The 23,204-nt window shown below is 43.3% G+C and overlaps 3 protein-coding genes across 4 annotated transcripts; 1 reads left to right on the top strand and 2 right to left on the bottom strand.

Moving 5' to 3' along the window:
* Positions 1–4,320: 4,320 nt before the first annotated feature.
* Positions 4,321–7,282, bottom strand: rbp7b (retinol binding protein 7b, cellular). Of its 2 annotated transcripts, none has more exons than XM_056273804.1 (4): positions 7,104–7,282; positions 6,246–6,424; positions 5,780–5,920; positions 4,321–4,630 (listed from the first exon to the last, which is right to left on the bottom strand). In XM_056273804.1, exons 1-4 carry the CDS (start codon positions 7,174–7,176, stop codon positions 4,577–4,579), a joined length of 447 nt encoding a protein of 148 aa, XP_056129779.1. In that variant the 5' UTR covers positions 7,177–7,282; the 3' UTR covers positions 4,321–4,576. The 2 variants fall into 2 exon arrangements, with proteins under 2 accessions (XP_056129779.1, XP_056129780.1); XM_056273805.1 differs by having other exon boundaries at positions 5,819–5,920.
* A 166-nt stretch (positions 7,283–7,448) lies between these two features.
* LOC130130990 (uncharacterized) lies at positions 7,449–9,006 on the top strand. Its single transcript, XM_056300854.1, has 5 exons — positions 7,449–7,738; positions 7,899–7,961; positions 8,070–8,149; positions 8,652–8,782; positions 8,872–9,006. Exons 1-5 carry the CDS (start codon positions 7,527–7,529, stop codon positions 9,004–9,006), a joined length of 621 nt encoding a protein of 206 aa, XP_056156829.1. The 5' UTR covers positions 7,449–7,526.
* A 901-nt stretch (positions 9,007–9,907) lies between these two features.
* h6pd (hexose-6-phosphate dehydrogenase (glucose 1-dehydrogenase)) lies at positions 9,908–18,866 on the bottom strand. Its single transcript, XM_056273753.1, has 5 exons — positions 18,690–18,866; positions 16,180–16,858; positions 15,975–16,092; positions 15,444–15,710; positions 9,908–14,918 (listed from the first exon to the last, which is right to left on the bottom strand). Exons 2-5 carry the CDS (start codon positions 16,825–16,827, stop codon positions 13,570–13,572), a joined length of 2,382 nt encoding a protein of 793 aa, XP_056129728.1. The 5' UTR covers positions 16,828–16,858; positions 18,690–18,866; the 3' UTR covers positions 9,908–13,569.
* Positions 18,867–23,204: the final 4,338 nt, after the last annotated feature.

Below are 23,204 nucleotides of genomic sequence, written 5' to 3'. Positions count from 1 at the left end.
AACAGTCAGTCAGCAGCTGGACAGGCTTCAACATCCTGACTCGAGGAGAGATGACGGTCATCCCCGACAATATAGGCTATCTGCCTACCATCAATGCTCCAGCGACACAAATGTCTACTGTCAACGAGGTGCTTAACCAGTCACTGAGCATCATGCAGTGCTTAGGCCTGAGGAAGATTGTCTGTGTCTTTGACCAAGCCCTGTATGCGAAGGCTGTCGAGATCACATGGAAACACCATGACAAGTTCCATGATATCATCGTTAGGCTTGGGGTATTCCACACCATCTGCACACTGCTGGCAATAATAGGAAAGCGTTTCCAAGATGCTGGACTCAAAGACCTCTGCATTGAGTCTGGCATGATTGCAGAAGGCTCAATTGCTGGTGTTATGGATGGCCGCAAGTACAACAGGGCAGTGCGACTACACAAGCTCCTGTATGAGGCTCTCATGCGACTGACCTTGAATGGTTTCCTGTCCTGGTTGGAAGAAACTCACAGGAATGACATGGTTCACCTGAATGAGACACTGAAGGCCATTGACAGCCTTGGGAAAGAAGTCTCACAACATGCTTTGAAGGAGGTCCTCGAGAACAGCTCTTGTACACGCATCATGGATCTATTTGAAGTCTACCATGAGTTCCTTAGAGGTGGAAATGGCAGCCTCTTGAACTTCTGGATGTCCTATTTGGACATGGTTGAAATCTTGTTGGGGCTCATCCGAGCATCCAGAGAGGGAGACTGGATGCTACACTTGGCTAGCATTCGAGCAATGATCCCATGGTGCTTTGCTTATGACAGGATGAATTATGCACGCTACCTCCCCTACTACTACGTCCAGATGTCTGAGCTGCCCATCACACACCCAGATGTGTACACAGAATTCATGGAAGGAGGCTTCTCAGTCCAACTGGGCTCCACCAATCCCTTTGGCCGAATCCCTGTTGACCAAGCTATAGAAGAAACGGTGAACAAAGACACCCAAACAACTGGAGGGACAAAGGGATTCAGCTTGAAGCCAGGAGCTGTGACCAAATATTATCTCACAGCTGAGTATAGAAGCATGTACCTCAGACAGCTGAGATACCTGACAGGTCAAGGCAGGTGCAAATGGTCTCATCCAGATCTACAGAGTCCAAGGATCAAGAGAGATGAAGCAGATGTCCAGTCTCTCATGGACCTTATGGAGAATAACTGGCTCAATCCTATGTCCCCTGATGAGATTGATTTGGTTAGCCTCTCCACTGGCAACATGGCTCCACCTGATGTGACCATAGATCTCTTGAGAGCTCTTGAGAAAGGAGAAGAGGCCTACCAAGCATTCCAGCAAACAAGGTTAGATGCAGACCCACCACCTGTGAAATTCCACGACAAGATGACCAAGCAAAGTCTGAAAACATTCTCCAGTGTCAGCACAAAACAAGCTCATGGAAATAAAGCACAGGATGTGGTTCTGAAGGCAGATAGAAACCTTTTCAGTCACATGATCCTGGTGGCTGAAAGCAGGAAGGTGAATCTGAAGGATGTCCTTTCCTACCCATTGGGCCCACTACCATGGGCACTGGCAAATGCTGATGGGTCCTTACGAAAAACAAACAAGGCTGCACTTGCCAGAGAGCTTGAAAAGAATGTATCTCCTGCAGAAGACATCCCAATCCCATCTACTTCCATCATTGATGGGATGAGCCTGGTCCAAAAAATGAATGGCAACAACAAAACCTTTGCACAGGTGGCAGAGTCAGCCTTGACCCAGGTCCTCCATGAGGGAGCACAGAGTGGGAGGATTGATGTTGTTTTTGATGTCTATCACCAGACTTCGATCAAAGATGCTGAACAACTGAACCGGGGTGGAGACATCACTCTCCAGTACAAGAATCTTGCAGGGGGACACCACGTCCAGCAGTGGAGAAAATTTCTGTGCAGTTCCTCCAACAAGACCAGTCTCATCAAGTTTCTGGTGGAAGAGTGGAAACTCCCACGATACAGAGCTATGCTGCATGGCAAGGTGTTGTACATGACCTGTGAGGAAACCTGCTACAAGTTGACAGAAGATGGGTGTGAGGAAGCAGCAGAACTGCACTCCACACATGAAGAAGCTGACACCCGTCTGCTCCTGCATGCGTTGCATGCAGCAAATGCGGGCTCAAAGTCAGTTATCATCACAGCTGAGGACACTGACGTCATGGTGCTTTGTCTTGGCTTCCAGAAGGACATCACCTGTCCCATCTACCAGAAGTGTGGGACTCAGAACCGCACACGGTTTGTCGACATCACCAAACTGGCAAGTTCACTTGCAGACAGGATCTGTGACAGCCTAATTGGCTTACATGCCTTCACAGGCTGCGACACTGTCAGTGCATTCGCTGGTCGAGGGAAGCTGAATGCCCTGAAGATAGTGAGAAAGCACACTTCCTGCCAAGAGACTTTTAGTCAACTGGGACAGACATGGAATGTGAGTGATGAGCTGTTCCAGAAAATTGAGCAGTTCACCTGTCGGATGTATGTTGCTAATAGCAGCACTGCTGAGGTGAACAAACTGCGTTACCAGCTCTTCTGCACCAAAAGGGGAGAGGTTGAGTCCAGCCAGCTGCCACCATGTAGAGACTGTCTCTTTATGCATGTTCAACGAGCCAACTATCATGCAGCAATATGGAAGTGCTGTCTGCAGGCTAACCCTGTGGTGCCAAGCCCTACTGAGTATGGATGGACAGACGATGAAGGCAAGCTGGCCATTTACTGGATGCGCTCCCCACCTGCACCAGATGTGGTCTTGGAAATGCTAACATGCAAGTGTGTGCATTCATGCAAAATGCCAAGCTGCATGTGCCTGTCAAATGGACTTCCATGCACAGACATGTGCAGGTTACAGACCTGCAGTAACCAAAAACAGCAGGATGGTCCAGAACTGGACTTTGAACTTGAGGAGTCAGATGATGAGAGAAACGAGCAGTTTGATGAATGACAGTGTGATGATTCTGATGGTATTACTGTGGTAGTAGTCTATTGATGCACAGGATGTTGATTCTGGACTTGGTTACCCAGAGCTTGATAACAATAATGTAACCATATTCACATATACCCATTACCCTACCCATTACCATTACATATACCCACTAATGATATGGGATTACATGTATCATTGACTGAGTATATGTAAATGTCAATGTTGTTTAAAATATTAAAATAGTTCATTACCTCACTATGGTATTCCTTTTTATCATGTATTTTGATTGTGTATATAAACAAATGTATAGAGACCAGTTTGTGACCTAACTGGCTTTGGTCTAGTTCTCATTTAAGGCTCACAATCACCTCACACAATGAAATAGTATGGGTATATTATACATTTTCTGAATCTTTACAGTCCTGTGAGTATTCCAGTTTTTGTGTTTTGTATCCCTGATATTCCTAGATGCCACAAGGCTAAAAGAAAGTATATAGTTTAGGCGAAAATTGCAGAAAGATGTGTGTTATTGACGGGTTGAAGAGCTCAAGTGACCTCTATATTTGTGAGAAATATCCACAACAGGGCTTGAATGAAAGCTAAGAAGGTCCCCTTTAAAATGATACCAAAGACAATATTATAGAACATTGAAAAATGTCCTGACCATGAGGCTAAACCAGGATATGCACCAGCGTCTAAAATGCAATTTAGTTTAGCGGGTGGTTAACTTCATGAGCTGATAACTGTGATACAGCTGCCACTCAGGAATGGTTATCATACCAAAATATCATATACAGACATGGATCCTTTCAAAAATTATAAGTAAGTTTTGCCACCTTGAGTGTACCGAAATATCGTCTTGCCCATGGACTATATCTTCTTTCTCACTTCACAGTCACCACAGACCACACGCTATGTGCACCTCCACAATTAGCACATGTCATCTCTGCCCCGGCCTCACATTTTCCCATATTCATGCTCATCTCTACACCTTCCACACTTGTTTCCCTTTACATTCTGCAGCAATATGTCCATATTTCTGGCATTTGAAACATCTCAGAGGTGTTGGGACATACGCTGTAAAATTGTACCTTATATATCCCGCTGTTACTTAATCAGACAGCACCCTCCTGGAAAACCAGCAACGCTGATATACTGTCAACCCTCCCTCCTCTCCTTCTTACTTGCAGACATTTCTATTAATGCCTTACCACCGCTTCTTACTGCGAATCCTCCAACTCTCGCGGGATAAATAAACGTGGCAACAAGTTTTTTTTTCAAATAAAACGTATGGCGCTCTCTATTGGTGTGGAATATTACATCCATCCCAAATCAACACCCCATACATTTAAAAAAAATGACCCAGTGACTTCAACAGTTTCGCGGCATAAATAAAAGTGCCAACAAGTTTTATTTTATTTCATCTTTTCAAATAAAAAGTATGCCGCCCTCTAGTGGTATGGAATACTACAGGCATACCAAAAATCAACACTTCATACGGATTAAAATGCACGAAGACACAGCCAGGGAGGTGGAGTTATAGTTCCTGTTGTTCATGTTGTTCACTGAGGGACCCTTTAAGTGTAGTGCTCACATCTAAAATCCAATCATCTCCACATCCAAAGCGGAAACCCTTATGCACTCCTTTTGTAAATTTGCTTGCAGACCTTATCCTCGCACGAGAGCTCCTGAAAGAGAATAACACCACGTTTTGAATAATTTCTCTTAGGCAAAAACAAAGATACAACAGGTAAAGGGAGGACACTGAATATTGGCTTTACAGTAGCTCATACTATTCTGAAGCTCATGGTCATTTTCCCTGCCAGGTTCATTCTCGTACATTGTCTTTAACATCCAGATGCAAGGGATTTGGTTCTGCCTCCAAATGCTCTATTGGGCACATGAATATCAGCATAAACATCTTTGAGGGGAGGGTTATTTATTCTGCTTAGGAAAACACAATTGTTATTATTATTATCATTATTGTTATTATTATTATTATCATTATTGTTATTATTTTTGTTGTTGTTGTTGTTATTACTACTCCTACTATTATATAAAATATAGGAACACATCCATAAAAATCCACAACATAAACACATAACATAAAACTCTGACAAGTCTCCCAAAATGTCAGATTGTTGTCCAATCCAGTATTTTAGTGTACGTTGATATTACAGTGGTATGGCAGGGCAGTTTAAAGTCTTAGCTGTTCGTTTGCCAAATGCCACAAGGAACAGTTCACACATATTGGCTACAGCAAGTACAGCAGTTATGGCAATTCATACATGTTCACAGCCTAGGACCACCCCAAAGGTGATGCTGTCATTAACAAAACAAAACAAAATAAAACAAAACAATACTTAAAGCAACGTTTCTGTTGAAGGAGAGAGTTGTATGTATTTGATTTAATGTACTTTACGTACTTTTATTTTATTTTATTATCATTTATTTTATTATTTATTATTTTTTTCTTATTATTATTTATTTACTTTGTATGTATTTGTATGTGGGATGTTAGCTGTCTATGGCTGCAGCATGGGTGAAAGCCCAAGCCAATTTTTCCACTTTGTGGGGCAATAAAGTTAACCTTGAACCCTTGGGTGGGGTTGGGGGGGGTTAGAATATATGGAGAACAAAAAAGCTACAAAGGCCTTCAGTATTTTAAAGGAAGTACATTTTATTTGAACTCTAAAAGGACTCACAATGGATGGACTCTGGGTTCCTCTGGCTTGTACAATTTTGCTTTTTACTGGTTTACTGTTTTCGTATGAAATTGGTACTATACCTCGTTAGTGTAAATAAATAAAGTTTTGAGGAGAGAAAAAAAAAGATACCCAATTTTTTTGGAGGGGGGGTGAAGGAGAGAGTCGTACCAGATGAAGCTCGTCTCCCTCTATCCAGTGGGTCCACCCTCTGTTCTTCTTCTCTCCTTGCTGAACACACACGAGTTTGTCGTCCTCCCAGTTTACCAGCGTCTGGTGTGAAACAACACGTTGTGAATCGAGGTTTTTCTGTTTTGTGATGCCATCCTAACACAGCACAACTACTGGGTTCACTTATACAGCTGTATCAAAGCAGTAATTGAGACACTTAATTAATTGACACTTAATTGATTAATTGAGGCACTATTTTTCAGGGGTTTAAAGATTGTGTTTTAGCACCTTGCTTTTCTCTCATTTCCCACTCAGTGATTTGCGTGTGATCACTGTCAGGACCACATTTCCAACCCTATTTTGACACAGAAGTGAACACAGCCACTGATTGTGGTACGTCATAGGTCTGAAGAAGACCTTGGTCTACCTGGCATGATCTGTTGTCCATGCCTTTGGTCACCTCCTCGAACTCTTCTCCGACCTTGAATGAGCACTGGTAGTTTTTGAAGGTGGTGAGCGTGTGGATTGTGAAAGAATCCCCGTCTTGCTTAATCACCTTCTGGGGCTTCAGCATGTTGGCGAGCTTGCGTGTTGCAAAATCGATGTCTGTGTGTGCAAATAAGGAAAGCCACCAGTTTGCAATGAAACCCTGCTGCCCTCGAAAAGCTGTTAACTTTACCAAGCTCTAAACCCGCCGCCTGCATCCACATCCAGATTCACTTCCAGATTCACATTCAGATTCACATCCAGATTAGAAAAGGGGAGAGGGAATCGTTTATTTTCTCTGGGCGTTGTATACCCAGTTTCGTGTCAGCAGTAAACATGGCGAAGCAAGCCGAGATGTAAAAACACTAGTCCTCATCCCAGACTTGCTATTGTCCATGTGTAGTTTTGGACTAGTGAACAATACGCACGACACCCTTCCATCTTACCAGAGGAATCCTGACATGATACGGAGGATTTTTTTAGCATTTATCACAAAATAGCCTTGACATTTAAGAAGTTCCTTGAAATTAAGGGAAGTTCTCATACACATCTTTGAGCACTTTCTCATTTCTCTCAAAGCAGTAAATTAATGAATTATGAACAAAGACACAGTTGTCCATCTAATATATATATATATATATATACACACACACACACACACACACACACACACACACACACACATATATATATATATATATATATATATATATATATATATACATGTATATACATTCCTTTTACTTGTAATGATAAGTTTGTATCGTCCATTTGTGGTAGGACTCAAATGTGGACTTACCGAGAGTGACCATGTACGCTTCAAAATTCTCATTGCTAACAATGTCCCACGTCCCGCTGTAGTCAACCGGCATGATGGACGTTAATGTGACTGTCTGGAAAGCCCGGCTGACAGGAATGTCATCAGCATGCACAGTTCACATCTGTCAGCTGGGCAGTTGGGTGGGTTGTGGTGTGGTAATATCGAGCAGAGGTGAACATATATATACAGCGCATGCAGCTGCTGCTATTGACACACAATGGGGAGACACTGAGTGGGCAGAACGGCAGCCAGAGACCATTCACCTTAAGGGCATATCACCCTTAAAATATTGTCTTACCTAAGCACGCTGATGTAGTGCAGGGATATTACAACAATAACTGAAAAGATCATTTTTTTTGTTCTGAATGTCGAAGTAGATCTTAGGGCAAATGGGGCTGGGGTATGCGATCCCTCATGACTGTGAAATGTGACCCTTCCTTATGTGCTCCCGTTCGGGACAGCTTGCCGGCTGAACAGTGTCAGTTGGTTTTGAGGAATGTGGTCAAGTATATATGGATATATGGCTGGATAAAGCAGATCATGTTTCACTACATGCTAGTCTACGTGGCATATTATTTCAGCAGATGGATACCGAGGAATCAAAGATTAAAATTGTAAGTGTTAATGCGGCGGATGTTTTCATCACTGTACAAGTAAGCAGTTAGATTTCTCCTTTAATTTGACACGAGAATCTAATGCTTCCTTCCTACGTTTGCTTGCATTCTGATTGTGATTTCTTGAATTACAGATTTGTTGTTAATGTTTCATTTGCAGCCAGCTTGTCAATGTAATATTCATGGCTCTGGTTCTGGTCCCTCAGTTCTATGTCATGGGAAGGTAATCAAATCCATAGGTTAATGCCATCAAGCCTAAATGTTCATTTGGATCCATTTTGAAATTGTGAGCCGGACATTATTAATGGACGCATGCTTTGATAATCCAAAGGCCAAAGTCCTCCAGGTACTGCCAGCAGCCTCTTCTGAATAACCTCTCAGCCTTCGTAGCCTTGTCCTTTGTTGCATCAGGTGCGTTTACGAGTTATAATCTCAGAATACCATGCAGTATTTCATATGTGTGTGTATATATATATATATATATATATGAAATACTATATAAATAGTATTTCATATGTGTGTATGTGTGTATATATATATATATATATATGAAATACTGCATGGTATTCTGAGATTATAACTATACATTCTGATTATAACTATATATTCTATTCTATTCTGAGATTATAACTATATAACTATATAACTATATATATATAACTATATATAACTATATATATAACTATATATAACTATATATATATAACTATATATATATATAACTATATATATAACTATATATAACTATATATATATATATATATATACACACCGCATGGTATTCTGAGATTATAACTATATAGTATATCAGGTAATATCAGAAAGTGCTTCACTCAGATAAACCCTGTGGTCATGAAACAAGTGGAATCTGAACATGTGTCTTTACATATATATATATATGTCTTTTTAACAGGCTTCTCAGTGATATTCACACTGATCGATCCAGTTCCCCAAAGCTTCAGGGCAGCCTACCACGTGTTTGGACTTTTGTCTTTTTCTCAGGGACTGTGTACCACCATATTGACACTGACAGCAGCGGCGTGCGTAAGTTAAGACCCAGCGTCCCCTACACCCGTTGACATTTTATTCAGGCTGTAAAGTACAGCAACTAAGAGATGCCTCCATATCGACAGGCTCACACCACCCCTGAGCTGTACTACCTGTCTGTGAGTCTAACAGCGGCTTGTACCTTCGCCACGGGTAAACTCGCTCCTTCATACTGTCTAAACTCAGCTCATACGGTACACAAAGCTCCGGTTCAGACATGACCAGAGAATAAACCTCGTTGTGTGTCCCCTCAGCTTTTTTCCTGGTCAAGGGAGGACTGTGGATAACTAAGCTGCTGTGCAGGCCTGATCCCTGCCAGGGAGGAGCAACCGGCCTCACGCCAGCCCAGGCGTCCCAGGCTGACACTTAATACTCCACACATCCATGTTTAATGTGATGTCCATGGCACCGCCATGTAATGTAATGCAAAACTATGGCAACACAAAGGCAAAGTAACTCAATGGTTCCCTGCGAGAGAGGTATCATCCTCACCGAATGTTGCTGGTGACCTCCGTTTCCACCTGAGTGAATACAAAAAAAAACCTGTATTCAATTTGTTCAAACGGCTTACAGAGTCTGTAGATTTGATGCATTTTGTGCTGAAATAAAATGGTCAAACCCGTGTACAGTTCAAATAGCAATGTGTCGTCTTCCTGGACCACTCAGCCCCTCACAGAACAGAACAGAATACACTTTATTTGTCGTTTTTACATACATACAATTAAATCTGTTTAATCCATCCTGTTGTATAGGAGCAGTGTGCAGCTGCAGCACCCGGGGACCAACTCCAGTTCTTCTTTCCATGGCCTTGCTCAGGGGCACAGGCAGGAGTATTAACCCTAACATGCATGTCTTTTTGATGGTGGGAGGAAACCGGAGCACCCGAAGGAAACCCATGCAGACACGGGGAGAACATGCAAACCCCACACAGAAAGGACCTGGGACGGCCTGGGGTTCGAACCCAGGGCCTTCTTGTTGTGAGGCGACAGTGCTAACCACTTGGCCAACGTTCTGCCCCATCTTCGGACATTTTGGGGCCCCGGCAAAATCAAGAGCCTCTTTGATTTGTATTGATGAGGGTACAAAGAAGCAAACATGCAAAGAATCATCCGACACACAGTCTTAAAAGATAAACAGTCAAAACTTGGTGTTTATTGATCATGAGGTGACAGCAGACTACCCAGTGCACAAAGCGATTTAAAAAAAAAAGACAACCAGTGCAAACATAAGTAGGCTAAAGACATTATCTATTACTTCCAAAAGTACCAAATGAACCTTTGACTGTTTGACACCATCACATCGCCTCGCATGGATTCACCCCCTCTGCCGCAGCTGATCAGATAAAATCTAAAAGTATTATGGAAGTTGTTGTGGGGTCAAAGACCAACAACATATAGATTTTTTTAATAAAGGCTGTAATGAATAGAAGTGTACATTATTTTCTTATGCCACGGGACATTATGAAAGAAATTCAGATTCCAGTCTGTAATGCGACTAGTCACGATTTCCCCGGCAACGGACCTCAAGTAAGGCTGGGCAATAATTCAATATTATGGTTTTATCATATTTCAATGGTACTGCATTGGGATGAATGTGGCTATTGTCACATCGTGATACACAATTTTGTTGTCTAAATTAATGTTAATGATGATATGTTGCCTGGGATTTCTCACAAAATTAAGTAAGAAATATTTTGAAAGTAATATTTGAAAACTAGTTTTGGCTTGATGTTATACCTTACATACCAACCAGTTCAATGTGATGAACATCAGTTCTCAAATATGGCATTTTTGCATACGAAATCAGATATCATGATATACACACTGATGAGCCACAACATGATGAACACTCATAGGTGACCTGAATAATGTTGATCATCTCCTAACAAGGGCACATGTCAAGGGCTGGATAGATTAGATGGTTAGCAAACAATCAGTTCTTGTAGTCCACATGTTGGATGCAGGAGAAATGGGCAGGAGTAAAGACCTGAGCATCTTTGACAAGGGCTAAACTGTTATGGCCAGACGACTGGGTCAGAGCATCTCTGAAATGGCCAGGCTTGTGGGGTCAGCAGTGGTGAGCACCTACTGACAATGGGCTGTGGCGACAGCATGTTGGGCACCCAAGGCTAATCGATGCACTAGGGTAATGAAGGCTATCCCATCTGGTCCGAACCAACAGAAGCTCTACCGTGGCGCAACTCACAGAAAGTTTTAATGATGGTTATGGGAGGAATATGTCACAACACACAGTGCATCACACCCTGCTGAGTATGGGACCGTGTAAACGCAGACTGGTCAGAGTGCCCATGATGACCCCTGTCCACCACCAAAATCGGCTAAAATGGGTACGCAAGCACCAGAACTGGACCTTGGAGCAGTGGAAGAAGGTCGCCTAATCCGATGAGTCCCGTTTTCTTTTAGATCACATGGATGGCACATGTGAGCTGTTTACCTGGGGCACCAGATAAACAGCGCACCAGGATGGCACCACGATGCATTGTGGGAAGGCCACAAGCTGGTGTAGGGAGTGTGCAGTGCGCCCTGCCACACTGCACACATTGTTCAGGAATGGTTTGAGGAACATGATGACGTGTTCAAGGTGTTGCTCTGGCCTCCAAATTCTCCAGATCTCAATCCGATTGAGCATCTGTGGGATGTGCTGGACCGACAAGTCTGATCCACAGCAGCTCCACCTCACAACTTACAGGACTTTAAGGATCTGCTGCTAATGTTTTGGTGCCAGATACCACAGGACACCTTCAGGGGTCTTGTAGAGTCCATGCCTCGGTGGTACGGCTGGGCGATATGGACCAAATCAAATATCACGATATTTTTTAGCGAATACCTTGATACCGATATTTTGACGATACTGTAGAGATGACTATTGGTGCTCTCATAAAATATTTACAAAATGACATTTTTGACAAACACTCATTAGTGATGTGGACAGGATGTCTAAACAGGTAGAGAGAGACATATAACAGAACAGTCTTAATAAGTTCAGAGAAAAATGCATCTCTTTACAGTAATGAAGCCTTTAAAACCAGGAAAAGGTGCACTTATGTCATATCATGACATTACGATATCCAAAGTCCCAGATGATATCCAGTCTTATATCATGATATCGATATAATATCGATATATTGCCCAGCCTGGGTCAGCGCTGTTTTGGTGGCACACGGAGGACCAACAGCACATTAGGCAGGTGGTCATAATGTTTTGGCTCATCAGTGTATTGTAAATCTGTGATTATCATGATAGTATTTCCCGTTATCACCCAGCAAGGCTTATCAGTGTATATCGGTATTGTAAATCTGTGATTAACATGATAGTATTTTTCCATTATCACCCAGCAAAGCTCATCAGTGTATATCGGTATTGTAAATCTGTGATTATCATGATAGTATTTTCCATTATCACCCAGCAAAGCTCATCAGTGTATATCGGTATTGTAAATCTGTGATTATCATGATAGTATTTTCCATTATCACCCAGCAAAAGACCTCAAACAGCAAAGGTTGACAACTCACTGTCTCCCGCTCCCATTACAAACACGGAAACAAAGGTATTCTCAGCCCATTTACACCATGTACACAGCAAGAGCTCATCCCCCCACCATCATGCACATTATAGGTACACATATGCAGACAAGACAGTCGTTCTTGGACTTCTAAACAACTCATTTGTGGATATAAAAAAAAAACAGACACCTTTATTTTCACACCCACAATATTCTTTTGTGCAATCACTCATTCTCGGTACAAAACATCTCTCTCTCTCATTTCCAGCTGCAGGAAACTGTAGTGAATGTTCACCAATAGAAGACTAAATAAATGCATCGTAATGACACGTGAATGCTGGGATTTGGTATTGCTCCTCTTGAAGTGAGAGAAAGTCCATATCCACAAGTGAACCAGTTCAGTACATTTACTCACAATTAAAGCAGTGGTTGTGGCATCAATGTCAAAGTGCACTTGCGCTGCAATGTGCCTTCTGGCCAAACACCAGATAGTCAAAGTCTTACAGCACCGTCCAGATTTGTATTACAAAGGTCTGAGGCATTTGACACATACTAGTTTAAGGCACCATAGTGTTATATCATACCATTATGAGTTCGGTACCAGTAAATAAATGTATAAACTGTTGTTTCCACGGCCAAACACAGACCTACTTTTCCTCTCAGCAATGAGAAGCGTAGGAGGGAGGTTCCTCCTACTCATCTCAATATCAGTAAAACGTCCCATCCAGCAGTAAAGATTGAAGTACTGATTGTACATTTGCAAACAGTTTCTAATTTTCACCTGAAATCTCGCATGGAATACGTGACTTTAATCACAAACAAAACCCACATAACCTGGATCAAACTGTATTTGCTAATCATTTTCCACACTTTTTTTTTTTTGGTCATCCATATAATGTAAGCTGCAGTAAAGTACACCATAAATTAATTCAAATAATTTCCTGTGATACTTCAAACGTTCTGACGCACACTGGATTTTTTTTTTTTTGTGGCAACCCCCACTCACCCGGTACCCAACTTGGTTAAAATAAACATATGAAAATTGAAAACATAATTCGACCTAGGTCTTTTTTGCATACTTATTATTATTTTAGTCAAAGAGGAAGAAGCTGTTACCATTTGGCTTCTCCGTAAAGGTGTTGAGGCTCAGTACATGTAGGGTCAGGCCCATTATGTGCATTCTTGGTCAAACTTTACCATTCAAGTCGATTTGCAAGAAAATTTGTCATGTGTCAAAGACCAGACAGCTTGATCGGTAACTCCTATCCTAAAAGTGCATCATAGTCTATGTACCACACAAGCCTGCCATTAGTAGGATGAACCCCAGTGACAGGCCATTTGTTTAGGTCGTCTTTGACCCGACTCAGCTGGGTGATCACCTCATGCTTGCCCTTACCCATAACCAACAGGGCAACATTATGGGCACGGTTAATAGCCTTGAGAGTGAGGCTCATACGCTGGTGGGGTTTAATGGTGCTCTCGGTGAGTACCACCAGACTGTCCGCGTGGCCATCCACTTTACCACCAGGGAACAGGGAGGCTGTGTGACCATCATAGCCTACACCTAAGATTACAAAGTGGAAGCTGGAGCCATTCACTAACTGCGTGATCTCTTTTTCATAGAGCAGAGCTCCTCCATCCTCCTCCACACATAAACGCTGGTTGAGCTGCACGGGCATCGGGTGAATGTTGTAATATGGTATCCTGATACGCTGGAGCAGGAGGTTGTGCAAATTGTGAAAGTTAGACTCCTGCTCTGTGAGGGGCACACAGCGTTCATCCACCATCCATAGGTGGGTGTCCCTCCACGGGAAGGAGAAGTGATGTTGGGCTAACCTTTGGAATAGGGCCAGTGGACTGGAGCCTCCTGAGAGGGCAAGATGGAAGACACCCCCCTCATTCAATGCTGCCTCAGCCGCTGCCTGCAGATCTACAGCTAGCTGCTCCACGAGTTCTTCAGCCCAGGCGGACACCATGTCAGCGCTGCGAAACTTGCCTTGCATCACGTGGTAATTGTCTGTTGTCGAGCCCTGCAGTTTGTCAGGCATGATCATGACCACCGCCTCGCTGGCATACTTGAGCTCCTTTCCTTTTAGGTGGAAGTCCAGTAGGTTCCCATTGTCTACACCCCCAGGGTAGATGCGAGGGTAAGATTGGGCCAGGCTGTCCAGCAGTGGTGTCCACAAGCCCCAGGAGGCCAGGAGGTTTTCAGTGCTAATGAAGCTATCCTTTCGTCCAGCAAAAAATTGGCTGATGAGTTCTGCATAAGCATCCCTCTCCACTTTTGGAGCTTGTATATAATAGTCCGAGACAGGCAAGCCTAAAATATCAACATCTTTATGCTGTGTCACTTCCTTCCAATCACTGTCTATTAGAGATGGCTTGAACAGATTTTTAGTTACTAGAATTGCTGGATGTTGAAGGCTGCCATGGCCAAAGTAAAAAACAATTTGTTTTCTTTTGCAATGAATGTTGTCAGAGTTCTGAATGCAAAAAACGTCATTTTTGAAAAGAACTCGTGCGTACCCCACCCGCTCATCTAACATCTTCCCTGAGGTCACTATGATCGGCAATCCATCATACTGGGCCATATCAATGTGTGCAATTACCGCTGGAAATAAGAAAAGAAATGGTTAATGACATTTTTTTTCCTGCATTTCTTACCAACCGAGAGTGCAGCACACAATTTAAAAGCTGTCGTGTGTAACTCAGATGGAGTCTTGAGCTCTGTCATTCAACAAAGTGAATAATCGCAACAAACCAAAGCAAGCAAGACAATTACATTCCGATGCAAAGGCAGCATATACACAGCATATTTGCATTTATTATTTTTTTGAATGCCTTTGGTGGATTTTGTTCGCTGAGATCACTGCATAGTTTGCTGAAGACAGCGAGCACAAGCAAAGTCTTGTTTCTTACACAAAACATTTGGCTAGGCCTCTATATTTCTGTAGGCAGAAATCTTGAGAGTGGGGTATGGGGTGTGTGCGAGCCTTTGTTTCAACCACTCGCATTAAGAAACCACGGCTGAAAGTTAGCTATATTATGCTTCGCAAAAGATGAAATATTACACGTAGCACCTTTAATGGAGTGAATATCACAGAATGGAAAAAAAACCAAAGCTTTTAACACTCACCAGCAAAGGTTGGTGTGAAACTGTGGTAATCCTTGGTCTTGTTCAACTCCTTCTGGACCTCTGCGTTGTAAGCCTGGTACTGGCCTATGACAGCTTGATGCCTCCCCAAGGGGTACAAGGAACTGAAGATTTGCAGTTTGTTCTGGAGAACTTCACTGCCACTCAGATTCTGTGGCACCCTCATGGTCAACAGGGTCATGACCTCTGTCAAGTGATTCTGGAGAACATCTCTGATCGCTCCATACTGATCATAGAAGGGAATGCGGCCTTTGGGGGATCAACATGAGAGATGAACAAGGACACATTACTTCATTTTAGGATATTTTCATGTCATTTTATAACAGTATCATTAAAATATGAAACACATACCAAACACATTGTTCATAGATTAAATCAGTAGTGTGTTGTCTTTTACCGAGTTGGACTTGGCAAAAGTAGGAGACAGAAAAGTAACAGGAAAATGTTCCATCACTGATGTTAATGTGTATTCCTCAGATTTTTACATTTTACAGGCCTTAACGGTTTCATCACCTTTAACATCCAGGGTCTCTTTTAACACAATCTCCACTCTTTCAATATGGTGCGTGTTCCAGATGGGATCTAGAAACTTCTTGTTCTCTTTTCTGAACGGAAGTATCTTAGAAACGACCTTTTAACAAAAGTAGAAAAGTACATCAACAAGATCAAATAATTGTTGAGTTTTTAAATCTACTGCAAAGATATGGGGTTCCTTTACCTGTTTCCCCAAGTAGTGGTCAATCCTGTACATTTCCTCCTCCTTTAGCGAGTTTCTGAGCTGAGTTGATAGTGTTTGTGCACTGCCGAAGTCATGGCCAAAGGGTTTCTCGAACACGACCCTCAGCCATGCCCCGCTGACTGGCCTGCAACTACTGTTAATCTTATCAGCAACATCTGCATATGCAAAGGCGGGCACTGAAAGGTAAAAGAGCCTGCCAGCCTCCTTCATGCCCTCTTCCTTGAGTTCCTGATCAATGTGCTTAGCCAGAGCCAGATACTCTTCTGTGGTCTTCAGCTGCCAGTATTTTGATAGCCGCAGGAACTGTTCTTTTAGCAGGGCACATTGCTCCACGGGTACGTCCTCCGGACAGGACACACCCTTAAGGATCTCAAAAAGAGCTGGTGTGGCCTTGGCTTCAGGCGACAGTCCTCCGCCATAGAAGGAAAAGGTATACCCGCTGCTAACCTCATTGATGTACAGCTGGAAAAAACCTTGCCACAGGTACTTCTTCGCCAAGTCCCCTGTGCCTCCCACTATTACCACTGAAACATGGCCAACATGCTGTGCCTCCTGCTCCTCCTTGCCGCTGGCCCCCTGGGCACATAGCATGACCAGAGGCAAGATCAGAGACACCACCTTCCACATCCTCTGGCCCTTTAACAGCCAGTCCTAGCTCCTGCAAGAAAAAAACAAGGAAAGATGTGACATGTACCCAATATCTAGCTCCAAAAGCATCAGAAACAAGGTTAAAACTTGGGCTTAAAAAATATCAATAATAAAACCTACTAAAGTCAGCCTAATCAACTATCACTGCCACCAACGCTAGTTAAGACAGAATGAAAAGAGCAAGAACTAGACAAATCCAGTTAAAAAGCATTACAAACAGAACACAAAAACAAGCAGATTGTGTGCAACCTTTCATAGATGACCTACAGAGCTCAAAAGACAACTTGAATCCTCTACAAGTCACTCGGCAAATCTTCCCGGCTTTGTTTTGACTCCCAAATGATGTCGATATGCTGCCGACACTGTTACAAGCCAATAAATCAGCTCTGCTATTCCATAGGTCGAGTACTCTTCATACCATGCTCACAGGTATTGATTTTACAAATGCACACAAAGCTCAAAGATGGTAAGCTGCTGTTTGCAGTGGGCAGGGAAAAGTCCAACATCAGCTATGCCAGTAATTCAACTGTCCGAACTGTCACTTATTAACCAGAATGGAAAACATTACAGGCTGAGTCCAGTCAACACTCAGCAAGAGTAATTAATTAGAACGATAAGTGAATTCTTTCCAAATAGGCCATTATGATTGGGGGAGCTCGTAATGCTTGTACACGGTGTAGGCATACGTGTTAAGGCAGATCAGAAGCCATTTTAGAGGGCTGATTCATGTCAATGTCCTGTTATTTGTACCCTGCATGGGACTGAAATGCATACAGACATAACATATTACCCATTGTGGAGTGTTTATTTTATGAAGGGATTGACATCTGGAATCCCTGTCCTATGTGTGCACAGTGGAAATGCAAACAACAAAGGTCACAGCTTTGTTGACAGTAAATGCTGAACATGGGAGGGGGGGGGGACAAACTCCAGCAGACTTTTTTTTTGGCCAAAAAAAATAAGAATAAAAAATGAATTGAGTTTATGAACCAACCCGGACACGTGCCTATTCGGTTTCATCAGTGAAAGTTAAGAGATGAGATTCTTGATTGTGGCAGGGGTGCGTGTACCCACAGGACTCTGTGGTGTGAACACATGACTTTGCCCACGGTGGGTAACGAGACACGCGCTCTCATTCTATGAGCAGCGCAGCGCGAGCGATCCTCTTATAGCGCATTTAGCCTGTGAACCGACTGAAACGCTTATAAAATGTGCCGTAAAATATCAAGAGGAACAAAAAGGGCATTTACCCTCCTTACAAGCTGACCCAGCTCACAGTCCTGCCTGTAAAAAAACAACAACTCAGATTTGGCCGAAACCACGTCTCGTAGGCAAACAAATCATTCGCTGCGACACGACCCTACTCCGACCGAGCTGTTCTGGTCTAACGACAGGTACGACTCGCGGAAACCGGGTCTGGATCGGCAGTCAGGTTGGCCGCTGTTTAAAGACACCTGGCTTAGATGGCTAGGCTTGTTGAACTTCCGCGTTAAACTACGATCGCGTAGTGACCGGTGGTGCCACCAGTTACTGATGACACGGCGGTGCCATTAGTTATTGATGACCCGGCAGTGCCATTAGTTATTGATGACCCGGCGGTGCCATTAGTTATTGATGACACGGTGGCTGTGCCGTTAAGCTGTAAACCTGTGGGGAGGCCATGTGCTCTCTCGCAGCCACAGCCTTGCGTCTACCGCGCGGACGTCCCGCGGTCGCGCCGCCCGTCCACCTGCTGTCAAACCGACGCTAAGTGAAAAGTACACGCACACAATGTTCAACAACACTCCTTTAATTACAACTTGCAATCGTGTTATGACATACACAAGGAAAATAAAACCCACCCCAGCCGAGGAATCAATCCCACAAACAGACGAGGACGATAATAAACCGACACGAAACGTGTTCACGGACGTGTGTGGTTGAACGTCTACGAGGCTTGACACTCAACCAATAGACGCTTCCGAAACCGGTCACGTGACATCGACCCCATTTGCTTCTCGGGTAAATTAAAGTCATAATTCTCAGTTTTTCAATGCGCGAATTGTATATGTGAGTTTACATATGCACAAAGTATTCGGGAGAAGATTTGTTTTCTTTTCTAACTCGAACATATTGGAGTTGAAAGGGGGGCCTTACTACGTCATCTGCGCCACATGTCAGACAGACACCGTCACGCCGCTCAAACTGCCTCATTTGCAGGTTGTGCCGCGGAGATCCGCGCGGTTCGTGAACGCGGAGAGCGCGACCGTTTACACGAGAAGCGCTGGAAAAGTTTCGTTTTCACATTTCCTTTACTTTCTGTACAAGGTTTACATGTGAGCTCGGCTTTTCTGCATGTCAAAAAGGGGTGTTACCGCTACAGGGCACGGCCACGCATGCGCGAAAGTGACATGGCCAATATTGTCTTTATGCATGCTGAATAATCCAGGTAGGAAAATCACAGAAAGATGAATCGGTTCATCTGGACACAACGCTTGTGGAGAGAAACGTTTCATCACTCATCTAAGTGACCTCTTCGGTCTAAACAATACAGCGGCATAACGACAGAAAACACCGATCGGTTTCATATGCAGATTGCCCTGACCATTAACTAGCGTTACAATGGCCACGTGTACTCGTCACAGAGGATCAAAGACATTGATTGAATCAGTTGATCTGGACTCAGCGTTTGGCCTTGTGCGCAGGCTAAAGACTAGCAGAGATCATAAGGATGATAGGGCAGGATTATGTAGGGAAACGGGCTCAATTTAACTGAGTCTCCTCTTGCTCGTGTTTGTGCGCGTGCGCGTGTATACGTGCCATTATTTTGGGGGGAAAAAACAGAAAGCACCTACCTTGCGAGGACATTTAATGGGTCCGGGGTCTATTTAGGGTTAAGGACGTGGGTTTAAGGTTAAAATTAGTATTAAGATTAGGTTAAAGTAAGGGTTAAGGTTAGCAAGGCAAGGCAACTTTATATATAAAGCACATCTCATACAGACCCACTGTGCTTCACAACAACAAACAAACAACAACAAAAAATGGATTTAACAAACAAGTAACAAAAAATACATTTAAATTAAAGAACAAAATCAAAATGCAATGCAAGGTCTACAACTTGGCAAAAGTCAAAGTGCAAGGTTTGCAGCCTAGCAGAAAGCAATGGTGAACATAATCGTTTTTAATATGTTTTAATAAAGTGTGGGAGCAAGTCTCAAATGTCCTGGAAGTTTATTCCAGCTATTTGTTGCATGGTGGCTAAAAAGACGTGAAAAGACACGCATGTTAGGGCCAACACTCCCGTCTGTGCCCCTCACCCAGGCAAAGCAAGTTTATCCTCATAGCACATCTCCGCAACGAGGCAACTCAAAGTGCTCCACTCTAAACACAAAAGGCATCAAGAGAAGCAACATAAGGTGACAAATAAAAAAATCCAAAAACCAATAAAAAGAGAGTTAAAGTGACAGTGAAGTGCAAGATGAAAATCAAAGGTTTCAAGCTTCATTCAATACAAGGCAGTGGCAAAGTCCACTGCCTTGTACTGAATGTCCAGTGTCCAAAGTCCAGTGACAAGAAAGTCCTGAGTTAAAGAACAGAGAGTTGTTAGCCACGTAGTTGTGATGGTTAAGTTATGATGGTTAGGTTATGATGGTTAAGTTATGATGGTTAAGTTATGATAGTTAGGTTATGATAGTTAGGTTATGATGGTTAAGTTATGAGGATTAGGTTATGATGGTTAGGTTATGATGGTTAAGTTATGATAGTTAGGTTATGATGGTTAAGTTATGATGATTAGGTTATGATGGTTAGGTTATGATGGTTAAGTTATGATGGTTAGGTTATGATGGTTAAGTTATGATAGTTAAGTTATGATGGTTAGGTTATGATGGATAAGTTATGATAGTTAGGTTATGATGGTTAGGTTATGATGGTTAAGTTATGATGGTTAAGCTATGATGGTTAGGTTATGATGGTTAGGTTATGATGGTAAGATTATGATGGTTAGGTTATGATGGTTAAGTTATGATGGTTAAGTTATGATAGTTAGGTTATGATAGTTAGGTTATGATGGTTAAGTTATGATGATTAGGTTATGATGGTTAGGTTATGATGGTTAAGTTATGATCATTAGGTTATGATGGTTAGGTTATGATGGTTAAGTTATGACAGTTAAGGTTAGGGTTAGGGGCTAGGGAATGAATGCAGTCAATGAGGGGTACCCATAAGTATAGGGTGACATGGTGTGTGTGTGTGTGTGTGCGCGCGCGCGTACGTGTGTGTGTGTGTGTGTGTGTGTGTGTGTGTGTGTGTGTGTGTGTGTAGCCGCGGCCCGTACTTAAGCTTAAGACCGCAGCCGTTCAGACGGAGACCTCATGCTTATACCAGGTCATTGTAAGTCAAATGCAAGCCATTGTTGGGGTTCCGAACAAAGGTTTTTAGCGGGTCTTGTTGGGTCCGGCTCTGACCACAGACTGCACGGTTTTTATACAAGAGCGGCCTCTGTCGGTCTCTGTCTGCTATACCCGTTTCTATTTTCTGTTTTCCGTGCGCGCCTTTCATTCATCCAAGTCCAAAAGTCACCACGGCCCCTTGTCCAGATCCCAAACCCCCGCGTGCTGGAGAACAACCCCGGGTCTGACTCAGGAAAGGCCTCATCATGTGGACTCTGAAAAACACAGGGGATGCTTAGGAATTTGAAGTATGGAAAATGCTAAGTGGGTTTGTAAACCTTGGATCCTGTTCGCTCTTGAGTTATTCAGCTGTCTCGCGTCGTCGCCCATCCCCTGTGGTCCCACCTCGAGCACCGCAGGTGTCCCGCGGGACCAGGAACGACCCGAGTGTTGTGGACCACACTGCCAGTTGCACCTCCTGGTCCCTCCCTTTTCCTTTCCAAACCAGTTGTTTCTGCTGAGCACATCTCCACCCAGCCGCTCTGCAGCGCCACCTGTCGGGTAACTAGAATGAACATGGTTACTTTAACTGTCCAAAGTGATGCAAAAGATTACAGACATAGAGCACGTGACTAGATTAGGCTCGCTGTGACGACGGACGCGATTTGCCCCAGTTCCTTATGCACAAGTGATACTGCCCAAGCTATGCATCATTTTATGCTTCACACCAATATTCACATTAACTTCAGTTTTACGCACACACACACACACACACACATGCACACACACACACACACGCACGCACACACAGGATGTTCTGTCCTCTTTACTATTTACATTTCACAATGGCTGGTCAACTTGGGAGGGCCCTACAGTGTGATCACAGGCCTTACAGCTGTTTGTGAAGTTGTGGTAGTGTGTGTGTGTGTGTGTGTGTGTGTGTGTGTGTGTGTGTGTGTGTGTGTGTGTGTGTGTGTGTGTGTGTGTGTGTGTGTGTGTGTGCGCGTGCACATGTGCACGGTAGGGGGAGAGAATGGGCCCATGCAGAGCTTGCTGGGCCAGCTGTCACTGCTATATCCCCAGACTTGAGAGACTGCAGGACACAAGCTGGAGCGCATGTGTGTGTGTGTGTGTGTGTGTGTGTGTGTGTGTGTGTGTGTGTGTGTGTGTGTGTGTGTGTGTGTGTGTGTGTGTGTGTGATATCCCCCCCCCACCCCCAGGCATTCAACTCAGCCCCTGGCTTCCTTCCTTCCCTTTGTTAAGGCTGCAGAGCAGACTTTGTCAAGCTGAGCACACAAACGAATGCATATGAATGTGTGCTGTCATCTTTATTTTGGCCCCTTTGCCAACACACATTACATTTAACACGGCTTTTTACCAAATGCCATTTCACTTTCATTCCCTTTTCTGCTCGCCAGACGAGAAGGATTACGGCGATGTGGAGCTCGAGAGTAAACTTCAATACACATCCTGTCACAATTTGAAGGACAGTGAACTGGTAAAGACCAAGCCTGACTTTCTGAGGTGTTGGTAGAGATCATCTCTGGTTTGCTAGAAGTGAAAGTCAAAGTTGCAAAACTCTTCGCAAATAATTTGACTGGTGTTTTATATTTCACTGTTTATTAAAGAGAATAAAACGGGTTTTGCTGTGTTTTATGTGTACAATGCCGTCATTATATTGGGACTGAGGTGGACTTGGAAGTGACTGCTTTCCAATGCAGGGGCACGGTGAGCTAGGTCAGAAAAATAGCTTACACTGCCTTGCAGAAACATTATAATCTTAGATATTTTTTTATTTCAACCTCTAAAATGTTCTTTTCCCAATTCATAGCGAACAGTTTCCCATATTGCGGTAGATGTTTCATGATCCAAAGATGAAGCAAAATCATATGCGAACGTATTGTGATTTGCATTTAGAATTTATTTTTTTAAAAGCAAGCAGGTTCTTCCTGATACTCTGAATATTGTGGATTTTGAGCTAAAATA

This window comes from Lampris incognitus, chromosome 2 (genome assembly GCF_029633865.1).
Source record: "Lampris incognitus isolate fLamInc1 chromosome 2, fLamInc1.hap2, whole genome shotgun sequence".
Taxonomy (NCBI): Eukaryota; Metazoa; Chordata; class Actinopteri; order Lampriformes; family Lampridae; genus Lampris; species Lampris incognitus.
Note: the sequence above shows the minus strand (reverse complement) of the source record. Positions and strands in the feature narration are given on the sequence as shown.

Bases quoted from the DNA above. Each gene is read 5' to 3' on its own strand.
- rbp7b (XM_056273804.1), bottom strand. From the start codon at position 7,176: ATGCCGGTTGACTACAGCGGGACGTGGGACATTGTTAGCAATGAGAAT. The intron at 5,921-6,245 runs GTAGACCAAGGT...GTTTCACACCAG, and splicing joins TGGACAACAGATCATGCCAG to ACGCTGGTAAACTGGGAGGA. The intron at 4,631-5,779 runs GTATCTTTTTTT...ATTCTCTTTCAG, and splicing joins CCCCCCTCCAAAAAAATTGG to GAGCTCTCGTGCGAGGATAA.
- LOC130130990 (XM_056300854.1), top strand. From the start codon at position 7,527: ATGCGATCCCTCATGACTGTGAAATGTGACCCTTCCTTATGTGCTCCC. The intron at 7,739-7,898 runs GTAAGTGTTAAT...TTTCATTTGCAG, and splicing joins AGGAATCAAAGATTAAAATT to CCAGCTTGTCAATGTAATAT. The intron at 7,962-8,069 runs GTAATCAAATCC...GATAATCCAAAG, and splicing joins CAGTTCTATGTCATGGGAAG to GCCAAAGTCCTCCAGGTACT.
- h6pd (XM_056273753.1), bottom strand. From the start codon at position 16,827: ATGTGGAAGGTGGTGTCTCTGATCTTGCCTCTGGTCATGCTATGTGCC. The intron at 16,093-16,179 runs GTAAAGGAACCC...TTTTGTTAAAAG, and splicing joins ACCACTACTTGGGGAAACAG to GTCGTTTCTAAGATACTTCC. The intron at 14,919-15,443 runs GTGAGTGTTAAA...TCTTATTTCCAG, and splicing joins TTTCACACCAACCTTTGCTG to CGGTAATTGCACACATTGAT.